This window comes from Dunckerocampus dactyliophorus, chromosome 7, assembly GCF_027744805.1.
Source record: "Dunckerocampus dactyliophorus isolate RoL2022-P2 chromosome 7, RoL_Ddac_1.1, whole genome shotgun sequence".
Taxonomy (NCBI): domain Eukaryota; kingdom Metazoa; phylum Chordata; class Actinopteri; order Syngnathiformes; family Syngnathidae; genus Dunckerocampus; species Dunckerocampus dactyliophorus.
The window spans coordinates 30,994,799-31,007,987 of NC_072825.1; the positions used below are offsets into that span (position 1 = coordinate 30,994,799).

Here is a 13,189-nt window from a genome sequence, read left to right on the forward strand (position 1 = left end):
AAATCAAAACGAGATGCAATTAGAATTTTGACCCAATCATTAAAAAAATCAAAAAGCAAATTAAATCACTGGTTACAGAGGGACTTGTCGAGGTCGAGTTCTTGTTACGGAAGCTGAAGGAATATTTGATTTCATTTGGATCAATTGTACACATTAAGAAAGGAGTTGCTATGAATGACCATGAGCACAGGGGGCTTCATTTTCTAGACTTTGTGTTACGCTTGCGTGTGTGGAGGACCACAGAATGCGTTGGCAAGGTGAGTGGATGACTGTTCTTTAATTGGTTTTCAGGGTGGAGGTAATCACAGGAGTGAACAGAAAGTGCTGGGGTCCGCAGCTTGCGCAGCACCAGGGAAAAAAGGTTCTAAACACAAAAACTTACAAAAGGGCAGGTCACGGGACAACTGGAACACCCAGCTGGGGAGACACCAAATCTTGAAAGGCTTAAGCAATTTGGCGAGTGCACTGTTATGGAAGGAACCAGCATCTCACAGCGGCCCCTACTCCGTGTTAAGTAGGGTGAAGGATGATTAGCTGCAGGTGTGTCCAGTTGTCCCGGCTCCTGCTGCACGCCCAGCTGTGGAAGAGAGAGAGAGAGAGAGAGCGAGAGAACAGGGAGCAGCAGAGGGTGACCATAACACTTTGCCACCCTTAATAACACCTGTAAAATTAATTGGGCTTGGCACTTCCTTAAAAATCCAATCTCAATTTTGAATTTCATTCCACATTACATTTTCTGTACATTTTTTCCTCAAAGATGTTGAACAATATATTAAACTTGTAAACAAATCTAACAACAAAAAGGCTCTGAAAACATCAACAATTTGTTGTGATTTAAATATTTTATTTGATGTAACCATGTTGCTTTGTTTCTGTTATTTGTATACCTTTATTGTATACTTGTTTTTTATTTATAAAGATTGTAAAAAAAAAAAACAAAAAAAACTAGATAGACGCCACATCGAGTGCTGAGCCGTACATCAGAGTCGCCGCCATATTGGATGCGGCAAGGCTGCGCTGTAAATGAATACACTAGGTCCCCAACTTACCAACACAATTGATTCCAGACGACCGTTCTTATGTTGAATTGTTCTTAAGTAGGGGAAAAGGTAATATTAGCAATGATATAGGTACTACATGTACGTGTATACATATACAGTATATGTGTATGTATGTAAATATGAGTTTGGATGCAGTAGTAATATTAAACCAGGATAATTAATGAAAAAAACAATAATAAAAGTGATATAATAATACGTAATGATAAATGTTATTTACCTTTGAAGAGGAGTGGTCGAGCATACGTCGTTGTGGAGGAGGAGGAGGAGTTATTGAAAAAAAAGGACAAATGGTGGTGGTGGTTAGACTCTTCTAAAAGAGGTAGTGTTCTGTGGGTGGTGTAGAATTAAGCAGGCCTATTAACTCTTCATAAACTTTAATCACACGCTCTGTCCGGGTTCTATCATTTAGCTTTCCATTTAGCTTTACACTGTATCTCCCCAGTGTAATTCTTCCTCTGTTGGTCTCATTAGCAGTGTCACTGTGCCCTCTACTGGTCAAGCATGTGCAGTAGCAGTATAAATACTGATGGAGTACTACAAGGCAAAATAAAATAAAATATAGACCAGTCGGCTTGTGTTCGTATCCGCGAATGTTTGCTAGTCGGGTGTTCGTAAGTTGGGGACCTAGTGTACAAGTAAATGTACTTATATTCATCAAGCGCCTTTCTACAAAGAAATTTAAGTTAATTCCTCTCGTTTATACGTTCACACACGCAATACTATACTTGGGAAACAGGCAACAAAAAAATGAGAAGATGAAATACTTTGTTTTTGGTGCCTAACTGTTTCCCAAGTATATTAGTGTGTGCGTGAACGTACAAACGAGAGGAATTACCTTAATTTTTTTTGTAGAAAAACGCTTTATGAAAGTAATGTAAAGTTATGGTTTTCTATCCATGCTGTGAGCATGTAGTATCAGGTACGTTCATGATAACTTGTCATACTTCCAGTATTTTGGGGACTTCCTTCCTGGGTGCATTGATTTCACATAGCAACATAGAAAGGAACGCTACACCTAGCGTCAAAAACAAAAACAAAGCAGCAGTGGCGGCAGCTCCAACATGTAACGTTAACTTTGGCTAGTGGCCTGAGGCATTGTGAGCGAGTGTGTGGTGAAGCTGGTCGCTAGCCGGCTAGTAGTAGGTGTCACTACGCCATTAGTGTAGTTCTTGGGCGTAACAATGATAATTACAATAATAACAATGTTTTTGTATACCAGGTCACATTATGGGAATGGTGCGTTGTTGGAGGTTTTTTAAGAAGGCGTTATAGGTGCGTCCCATTACATGCATTCTTAGCTGCCTCTTTTTAGCTGTTTTTAATATCTACATGACATTATACAACACACAGGAAAGAGAAAGGCATGTGTGTTCATGTCTCACATAAGAATTGTGGATGATGGTGCACTTTACCTTTAAGGATCTCCTGCAAAAACACTAGTCGAAGAGCCACTGCTGTTTCTCAGGACCTACGATGAAAGATCCTCTATATCAGTGGGGGGGGTCGTATACCTAAGTCATTTATCTAATTCAGTATGTATTGTGTAAAACTAAGACACGAACAACATCAAATTAAAAGCACAAAGTGAATACACACCCACCATCCGCCACTATAAGCTTGGAGTTTGTTTTTCAGAGAGAAGATTGTAGCGCCGCTGCGTGATGTGTGTGCTAAGAGGCAGTGTGCTAGCATGAATTAACTTGAAGTTGTGCAAAAACAAATATACACATTAGCACTCGATAACGTCATCAAACCTTACCTTTATGCATTCCCACAGAGTATCAGCATTTGGGAGCAAATATGAAGTGAAAGAAAAACGATTAAAATACAGCATAGTTGACCATCTGTGCAGAGTGGGAGAAGGCTAGCGCACGTACGATGGTGAGTTCAAGGACTGTCAAACAAAGTGGGACACTCGCAACAAACAACATAAATGCAAAAAATTCTAACTACATTATTTTTTGAATAAAATAATGACCCATATTTCCAAAATTTATATTCATTTACTTAAAATTGTATTTAGTTATTTACAAAAGTATTTTTTGCGTATTTTTTAAAATCATTGAGCCTGAAAGGTTTCCTCGGCCCAGATCGGCCCCGCCCACGGACCGGTACTGGGCCACGGCCCGGTGGTTGCATGCGCACACACATAGTTCAGCTCCAAATGTGAAAACTGTAAATAGTTGATGGTGTTATATTTGTAAATAATTTGTTATTTTGATGTAAAACAACCCTTTTTTGTGCTGTTTATGTTGGTATAGTTTAGATCAGGGGTCACCAACGTTTTTTCTTGCGAGAGCTAATTTTAGAAAATGAAAATGGCCACGAGCTCATTTTTGTAGAAATTATTTTCATACCTTATTTCAACCTAAACAAAGCAAATATGCTTGTTTTACCAAAACATTCACAAAATGCTGGTATCCACAACTCCCATTTTATGTTTCACAATACTTTTCTTTCTAGTGTTCTCACATTATTAACTGAAAACCTGAATGCAAAGCAGGCCTGCGGGCGCCTCATGTGGTCGTGGGGGGCTACCTGGTGCCCGCAGGCACTGTGTTGGTGACCCCTGGTTTAGATATTTGAGCTGTCACAAAAGCAAAAAATATTTGTGTCAAAGTGAAAGTTATGCTTGAAATGTATCTTTTCACAAAAAGCTGCTTTTCTCCCTTTTTTTAGTCAAGATATGATATTTTCCTGAAACTTACCTATGTTCTACTGCTGATTACTAAAGAAGGGAAAAAGGTAGAAACAAACTCTTTTTTTCTGATGAAAGACAGGAGTGTAATGTTTCTTTTGGTAGGTTCCATGTTTATATAACCATACAACACAATATTCTGTGTGCCTTGAAAGATCAGTCACAATGGTTGCTACTGAAGGGGTTGTCTTTTGAAAAATGGCTGGGATTGAATGAGTTAAGGACCTGCAGAAAAAAAAAAAAAACATAAGCCAGAGATCCTCTCTGTGACAGGAGGCACAGTGTGTGTATATAATAGTCGTGCTGGACTCTTATTTTGAAGCCACAGCGGGGTGAAATGTCCAAGTAGATCCCTGTTGGACGTGTTGGATGTGCATTGTGTGAAAACAAGTCAGAAGCTGTAAGGAACCTTAGTGGACAAAGTGTGCCAGCATAAGTGAGGGTGGTAAAGTGGGAAGGAAGGACATGAGCGACTATTTATAAAACTCTGAAATGAGAGCCTGAGCATGTGTTTCTGTCCGTCAGGCCGCATGATCGACTCAAAGCACGCTCGCTGTCCAGATCTTGTCTTTACTGCTGTTTTGTGGACTTTTTACCACTATTTCTTTGACTCCATTTTTTGGGTTATCGATCTTCATTCATCAACTCTTGTTGGATCTTTGTTCCCCCCTCTCCCCCTATTTGGATTCTTATTTGTTTTTCTTTTCCGCGGTTCTCCTCTTGTCCAAGTGTGAGGTTTTTCTGGCTATGCTATCCTCGCCCACTGTCATCCTTCAGCCTTATGGACTCCCTGTCTACCCTCAGACAACCACATGCTACCCCAGCCTAGTTCAGGTAAAGACACCCTCCCACTCTCCCCATGACTTGAAGTCATCATTTGCATTGTTCCTTTTAATACTACTTCTAAATGAGTAAATACTGAAAGTCCATTTTTGTAAGTTTAAAGCCACGTTAGGCCACTGTGATGCTAACATGCCAGTTGGTGTGTGTGTGTGTGCGTGCGTGTGTGACATGCTATTAATGCCACAATGCATCTGGTATCGCTCCACCTTGACAGCTGTATTTTTAGCACAGCAGAGCAGATAATACCAGGAGGAGATTCTGTCACCTATCTTGTTTTCTGTTATCCTCTGAGCCTCTTAAAATGGGGTTGGGGTGTGTGTGTGTGTGTGTGTGTGTGTGTGGGGGGGGGGGGGGGGGGGGGGGGGGGGTACAACACTCTTAAAATAATATAGAAGGAATGCTACAAGTGATGTCTACTATTTCTTCTGATTTCTTTTTTTTTTTTTGCACGTTTGTCACACTTAAATGTTTCAGATCATCAAACAACACAATTAATTTTAAATGAAAGTTTTTATTACTAAGGGAGAAAAAAATCCACACCTGCATGGTCCTGTGTGAAAAAGTGATTGCCCCCCCATTAAAACATAACTTAACTGAGATGAATTAAGATCCATCAGTTTGGAAAAGGTTCTAAAGCCATTTCTTAAGCTTTGGGACTCCAGCCAACCACAGTGAGAGCCATTATCCACAAATGGCCAAAACATGGAACAGTTGTGAACCTTCCCAGGAGTGGCGGGCCAACCAAAATGACCCCAAGAGCGCAGCGACGACTCATCCAAGAGGTCACAAAAGACCCCACAACAACATCCAAAGAACTGCAGGCCTCACTTGCCTCAGTTAAGGTCAGTGTTCATGACTCCACCATAAGAAAGACACTGGACAAAAACGGCCTGCATGGCAGAGTTCCAAGACCAAAACCACTGCTGAACAAAAACAACATTAAGGCTCGTCTCAGTTTTGCCAGAAAACATCTTGATGATCCCCAAGACCTTTGGGAAAATACTCTGTGGTCTGACGAGACAAAAGTTGAACTTTTTGGAAGGTGTGTGTCCCATTACATCTGGCATAAAAGTAACACCACATTTCAGAAAAAGAACATCATAGCAACAGTAAAATACGGTGGTGGTAGTGTGATGGTCTGCAGGACCTGGAAGACTTGCTGTGATGAATGGAAGCATGAATTGTGCTGAAGGAGAATGTCCGGCCATCTGTTGGTGACCTCAAGCTGAAAGCAACTTGGGTTCTGCAGCAGGACAATGATCCAAAACACACCAGCAAGTCCACCTCTGAATGGATGAAGACTTTGGAGTGGTCTAGTCCAAGTCCTGACCTGAATCCTATTGAGACGCTGTGGCATGACCTTAAAAAGGTGCTTCATGCTGGAAAAGCCTCCAATGTGGCTGAATGACAACAATTGTGCAAAATTCCTCCCCAGCGCTGTAAGAGACTCATTGCAAGTTATCACAAACGCTTGATTGCAGTTGTTGCTGCTAAGGGGGGCCAACCACTTATTAGCTTTAGGGGGCAATCACTTTTTCACGCAGGGACATGTAGCTATGGATTTTGTTCTCCCTTCATAATAAAAAGGTTCATTTAAAAACTGCATTTTGTGTTGGGTTGTGTTGTCATCGACTAATATTTACATTTGTTTGATGATCTGAAACATTCAAGCGTGACAAAATAAGAAATCAGGAAGGGACAAACACTTTTGTACACCACTGTATGATGTGTGAAAGATACGATACTTGTTTGAGTATACTGGCTTGTAGAAAACATGTAAGTAAATAATCGTATCTAATGCATGATTATTTTAACATTCAAACAGATGTATATTTGTAGATACTTCCTGTATATGTTCTGTATGCTTATGTAACTATCTATACTGGCATGATGACATTTTTTACACATTATTTCCAAATATAATATTCATATTCCTTATTATATTTTTATAGTTTAAATGATATATTCATATATATGCCTAATTTGAGGACGATTGTATTTTATTTTATTTATTGAGACTTACTTTTCCTACTAATTATACTGACGTGCTAACGTTTTATTTTATTTTTATTCATTAAGACTTATTTTTCTGACTCCTTATATTGGCTTGTTAAATTTGGTTTTATTTATTAGGACTTATTTCTCCAACTCATTACATGAGCTGGTTAAAACTTTCATTTAATTACATTTTACTTTACATTTTAAGACTCTTCAGGTTTATTTTATTTTATTTATTAAGACTTATTTTTACAACTCATTATGTTGGCTTGTTAAAATAAGATTTTATTTTATTTTAGGACTTATTCTTTCAACTCATTGTATTGGTTCTGTTTTATTTTATTTTATATTTTATTTTATCGGATTTTGTTTGATCTTATTTATTAAGACTTTTCCCCCCCGACTGATTATACTGGCTCGTTAAAGTATTATTATTTTTTATTTGATTTATTTCAGTGATTGAATGGAATACTGGCCTGTTAAGAGTGTTTATTAAATGAAAATAATAATAATACAAGGCTTGATCCAAAGGAAAAGGTTAAAAAAGAATGTATGTAATGTAATGGATACTATAGGAAACTGGATTTCATTTGGTAGTTTGGTGAGTTATGGGAAAGCCAACTCTAATATTTAGAAATATGACTGTATTATTATTATGACGATGCTTGAACATACTACCCCTGGTTAGGATACTGTCAATATTTGGATTGATGCTCCTCGTCCTACTGAGAAGCAGTTGAAGCGCAGGAATACTTGGAAACGTAATACTGAGCGTGGGTTCTAAAAAGAAATCGGCCACATCTGCAGCGGGAGTCGTCTATGCGTAAATCTCCCGACAGCTGTCCTGGCAGGCACCTGGCGCTGGGCCGTTGACCTCTGACCCCGAGTCGACAGCTGAGGTGCCACGAGAGGAGAGTAAGACGGGACAAATGGCGGCTACCGACGGGCGCCGTCAGACAGATTGTGTTGTCTTTGTGTCTCCTTACAACAGGCTTTATTATTTAGCCAAATATGAGCGACACCTCCCTCCATGAAGCACAATAACAAGCATGTTGTTCAATAGATACGTTACCTCTGGGGTGTGTGTGTGTGTGTGTGTGTGTGTGTGTGTGACTGACAGTTACACACGAGCACAGCTGCTGCGGTGTGATTGGTGGCTCGTTAGAACTTATGGTGCGGTGGGCGGGTGGGGGTACTCACCATTAAAAACACGCAGCAGTTGATGTTGAACGGCTCAGAGCTCCCGGGACGTCCTGAAGGGGTAAGACAATGCTTTACACTGCCTTGATTGTCGTTGGACTAACACCGGCGTCTTACATTTGCTTCCTGTACTCGACTTCAGCCAAAGCACGCCACAACGTGCTGGAACGCCAACAGAAAGTCAGCATTTTTCAATCACGATTCCAACTGGGACAAAAGAACAGCTGACATCTTTGACAATAAAACTAGTTCAAACTGAAAAATGCATTTAGAATTAAGTTAAGTCATATTTTTGTCCACAAGATTTCTCGTTCAGAACAAAGAAACATCTCATGGGCACTAGGCCTGGGACGATATTAAATGAATGAAGACGGGGCCGCTAGCATACACACAGTGTAGATGAGTGTAACGTTGTCAAAATGAAATGAGCAAATTGCAATGTATTGTCATATTTTCATATTTTTTTCATTGTAACTCTCTTAAAAGTCATGTTAAAATCGCGTGTCATTCTCGTAGATCCAGTCTCGCGTGTGGTCTCGTCTCGTGACACCCCTACCTACAGTATATATAAAAGAACTAACACTGTTTCTATGTGCATCTGTAATTATTTCAAATGAAATCAAAGCCAAATCCCCAAATACTACTGCTTCCAATTTATTTGATTTGATTTCATTTGATCTCATTTCATCTATGTAATTCCATTTGACCTTATTTCATTTCATGTTATCTTATTTTATTTTATTGTATTTCATTTCATTTGATCTTATTTAGTTTCATTCTACCCTATTTTTATTTTATTCCATTTTATCTTATTTTATTAATTTTTTTTTAATTTTATTGTATTTTATCTTATTTCATTTCATTGTATCTTATTTTAATTCATTTTAGCATATTTTATTTAAGCTTATTTCATTTCATTTTATCTTATTTTATTTAATCTTATTTTATCTTATTTCATTTCATTTTATTTAATCTTATTTAATTGAATCTCATTTCATTTTATCTTATTTTATTTCATTTTATCATATGTTATTTCATTTCATCTTATTTCATTTCATCTTATTTTATTTAATCTTATTTTATTTAATCTTATTTCATTTCATTTCATTTCATCTTATTTTATTTTATATTATTTTACTTCATTTTATATTATTTCATTTCATTTCATATTATTTTATTTCATTTTATTTTATCCAATGCATCCCACAACATGGTAAAATCTATCTAGCTGCAGTATCTAAGATTTTTTTTTAAAATAGCCTTAGAATCCAAAGCATACCACATCATGTATCTCGCATCTACTGTATCTACCTACCTACCTACCTACCTACCTACCTACCTACCTACCTATCTGTCTGAGGAGAAGCTTAGTATCCAAAGCATACCACATCATGCGTCAAATCTATTTATCTAAATCTGCCTTTCTTTCTTCTCAGGGAGGCCCCACCCAAGAGGCGGGCCCGGGCGGGGCCGACCCCGCCCTGCCTCAGGTCTACGCCCCGCCGCCTTCTTACCCAACCCCAGGCCAAGGGTCTGCGACCTCTGCGGGCCGACTGCCGCCTCTCGATTTTAGCGCCACACACCCCTCCTCAGAGTACCCCGAGCACCCCCAGCTGAGGGTCTACCAGGGCCCCCAGTTGGAGGGGGCGGAGCCTCTGGCACCCAGCAACACGGTAAGGACCGCCTTGATTGGGATTTACTCTTTTGGTGCCAGGAAAGTACTGTTACGTGTCCTAGCAGAAGATCATGTGTAAACTGGGCGGGTCTCTATTTTAGAAGCCTCCACCCACCCGCTGCTGTTAGGCCCTTTTATGGCAACACCAGCTGACAGTTGGAAATAAAGAAGGATCCAAAGCGTGTGTTGCTATTGTGTGAAGGTTCTATCTATAAAAGACGTGACCTCCACAATGCTACTGTTATTTTCACTGACTATTCAACCACTGGCAAGCTTGCCGCCACACCAAGATGAGACGAATGCTGCGTTTGAAACCACTGGACAGTCGTAAAATACAGTACTCATGAACAAAGTAGAAGAACGTAGAACGTGTTGAGATCAGACCTTGTCATCTCCAAGTATGGTAGTTGACTTCAACTTCTGAAATGTCATACGTCCCAGTGTTCTGGAACGCAGCATGTCGTGTACCGTACAGACCACCTGTTAGCACGTAGCTAAAGTATGTTAGAGAACTGATCGTCTTGCTAGTTTTAGCCTAGTTTAGTGTTTAATTCATTTCATTAAAGAATAGATAAAAAAAAATAAACCATACCTTGATGACTTCATTATTTCAGCTAATTGTAATTAATTCATTACATTTTTGAAACAATTGGGAAAAAAAACATTGTGGAGTGCAGTTTACCTGCTAGCATGTACAGTAGCCAACTGTTCTGTTTCACTTTCATTCTACGCAGAAATAAGAAAAGAAAACAAAAAAGACACTGCAATTGTTTTTCTAGTACGCTGGCTTTTGTTACGTATGGAAGCACATTTCCGCCACTGAGGAAAAAAAAAAAAATCTCAACGGTAAATCATAATTATGAGATAAAAACTCAAAATTATGAGATAAAAAGTGTAAATCAAAATGATGATAAAAAGTCAAAATTATGAGATTAAAATAGATCGAAATGATGAAATAAGAAAGTTACAATTATGATAAAAAATCGAAATTATGTGATAAAAAAGTCATACCTATGATATTTAAAGTCATAAGCATGAGCGAAAAAGTCATCATTATGAGATTAAAAATCCAAATTATGAGATAAAGTCAAAATTATGAGCTAAAAAGTCAGAATTGTGAGATTAAAAGTCAAAATTATGAGATAGTCATAATTATGAAATTAAAAAACTAAATTATAACATAAAAAGTCCAAATTATGAGATAAAAAGTCATAATCATGAGAGTAAAAGTCTAAATTATGAGATAGAAGATTAGATTTAAATAATCTAAATTATGAGATTAAAAAAACTAAATTATGAGATAAAGTCATAATTCTTAGAAAATAAAATCAGAAGTATGAGATAAGTCAAAATGATGATATAATTATGAGTTTTTCTCTCATAACTGTGATTTACCGTTGGGATTTTTCCCCCCGGTGGCGGAGGGCTTCCACAGTTATGCTTCAGTATATTTGCTATAACGTTGTGGAGCGGCATGAAGAGAAGGTCCAGCATGATGTCTCCTCTACTTTCCTAAATGGTGTTTTGTGGCCCCATCTATATATTTTATGACCATAGAGGGCCCTCCCCCGACATACGTGGCTCCGCACCGGGGGAAAGTTGAGACGCCGCCATGATGGAAGGGGGGAGGGGAGGTCAAAGGGGGAGAAGATGACCCCCTCCACTCCCACTGTGAAATATCACACAGGTCGAGAACACCATCCTGCATCGTGACATGACACCAACAAAAGCAGCTCAACCCCCCCAACCCCTCCTTCTGTGGTGTGTGTGGCGCCACCTTGTGGCCTGTTGTTGTGACTGCTTTTGTAACTCCTGCCCACCCCTAGCATATTAATGACACGTGACCTTTAACCCTTGGCAGAAAAGCAGCACCTTGACCCCAGAATGACCCCTTCTGCTCTTTGCCCCGCCCCCCTCCACATTCTTTTCAAGCTTTTTTGCGCGCTCGGGCCTGACTGGGCATTTTTCTGTGCACCCTCCCTCACTGCTCACCATTTAACACGCGCGCGCACACACACACACACACACACACACACACACACTGAACACGAGCACACACTAGCATCGTGGTGCATTGTGAGAAAATCAAGTGAATGTTTCTTGTATTACTTCCTGTATTGTGCATGGAGCACTTTCAAACAAAACAGATGGATTTTTGTTTTTTTTCCAAGACTTTAGTGACTTTTATTTTGATACGGCTGCTTGGGTAGAGCTTTCATCTGGTTTTATTTTCTCGTCTCATCCACAAGCGGTTCGTTTTCTTACTTACTAGCACAGCCTCCTCACCTTTGCCTGACAGGGATCACTGGTTGCGGAATGCTCTTTTTGGTGTGGATCACCTGACCTCAGCAAAACAAAAAAAAAAACAAAAAACAAAAAGGTCTAATGTCATGTGGTTGCTTTAAACACAAACAGGAAGTGCTTAGACGTCAGTGTACAGTATCACTAAAGTGAGTACCCCCCTCACATCTTCTCAAGGGACAATACCGTAAACATGGATACACTTTAGAGTAGTCATTGTCCAGCTTGTAAATCATACAGTAATCCCTCAAAAATGAATGAATGAATAAATAATCAGTATAATATTGTGGTTGAATATGGCCTATTATTAGTTTAAAAAAAAGCGTATTTAAACTAATTGTACTTCTTCTCAGCTTAAACGAAGCAGTTTCAAGCCTAAAGTGGCTAAACAATCTAACTAAATGAATACAAGGCAGAAAAAGCGTTCTAATTGTGAATGTAGTACTCTACATTGGCCACTAGGTGTTGGTGTGCGGTGAGGCAGGCACTAGACTCCTCACTAAGCTTCCCTGGGGGACACATTTACCATCACACTGCTCCAGCAGGAGTTTTATTTACGTCTTACGTGGCTTATTTACTCTTATTGTGTCTACTACATTGGCCAATATGAGTGTAAAGCCATTTAAAGACACAAGGAAGTACGCTGTCCACAAAAATGACAAGGAACTGCTAACATGTGAGTCTATGTTATCTTATTTATGCCTAATATGTCTTACTTTCTCTTATTATGTCTAATATACTGAGTAATAGAAGCGTAAAGGTGACTATAGGGGTGTTATTTCATGTCTTGAGGTCTCTAATAATGTTAAAAAGCATATTTAGAAGATCGGAAACAAGTTTTCTATGCTATAACCACAAAAATATTGCATTTATTAATATTGAGTCCTACTTGGCGGAAATTCACTTATTGCAGTCGGGTCAGGAACCAATTATTCGCCGTAAACGAGCATTTGTGGTTAATTGGACCGCATCAAATGAATTTCGATATAGGATACAATGTTAATAAATGGAATATGTATTAATAGTTAAAGCGTAGAAAACCAGTTTATGACTTTGTAAATACAGTTTTTAACATGATTAGAGCCCTGCATACATGAAATAACACCCCTATAGTCACTTTTACATTTGTGTTACCCAATAGAGTTACCACACCAACGTTCCTTCTCCTCACAATGACAACATTTCATCGCATTATGCCAACTGCCTCAAGATTCTGCGTTTGGCAGTAAATTCCACAATTCTGCTAACGGAACAACAGGCTTTTATTGCAGGCTTGCAACCTAAACCCCCCAACTCATCTCCCCGAGCACTGGAACACATTTATACTAACACACACAAGTCTTATTATGGCTTATTTTCTCTTATTATGTCTACTATATTGGGTAATGGGGTGTACAGGAGACTATAGGGGTG

General features: G+C 38.9%; 1 protein-coding gene and 1 long non-coding RNA gene across 5 annotated transcripts in view; one reads left to right on the forward strand and one right to left on the reverse strand.

Moving 5' to 3' along the window:
• The window catches only part of LOC129184710 (uncharacterized), a 15,753-nt gene continuing 2,564 nt past the window's right edge, over positions 1-13,189 (reverse strand). Inside the window, exons 3-7 of one of the 4 annotated variants that reach the window (XR_008571943.1) lie at positions 11,762-11,814; positions 7,801-7,962; positions 2,474-2,529; positions 1,050-1,092; positions 1-577 (exon numbers count right to left, since the gene is read on the reverse strand). This is a non-coding gene — a long non-coding RNA (uncharacterized LOC129184710). Of the gene's footprint in view, positions 578-1,049; positions 1,093-2,473; positions 2,530-2,661; positions 2,732-2,820; positions 3,755-7,800; positions 7,963-11,761; positions 11,815-13,189 lie in introns of those variants that run through there. The other 3 variants (XR_008571945.1, XR_008571942.1, XR_008571944.1) reach the window with 3 other exon arrangements.
• The window catches only part of rbfox1l (RNA binding fox-1 homolog 1, like), a 25,826-nt gene continuing 16,765 nt past the window's right edge, over positions 4,129-13,189 (forward strand). The window contains exons 1-2 of the mRNA XM_054780904.1: positions 4,129-4,593; positions 9,237-9,473. Coding sequence (XP_054636879.1) covers positions 4,507-4,593; positions 9,237-9,473 — 324 coding nt within the window. The 5' untranslated portion in view covers positions 4,129-4,506. The remainder of the gene's footprint in view (positions 4,594-9,236; positions 9,474-13,189) is intronic.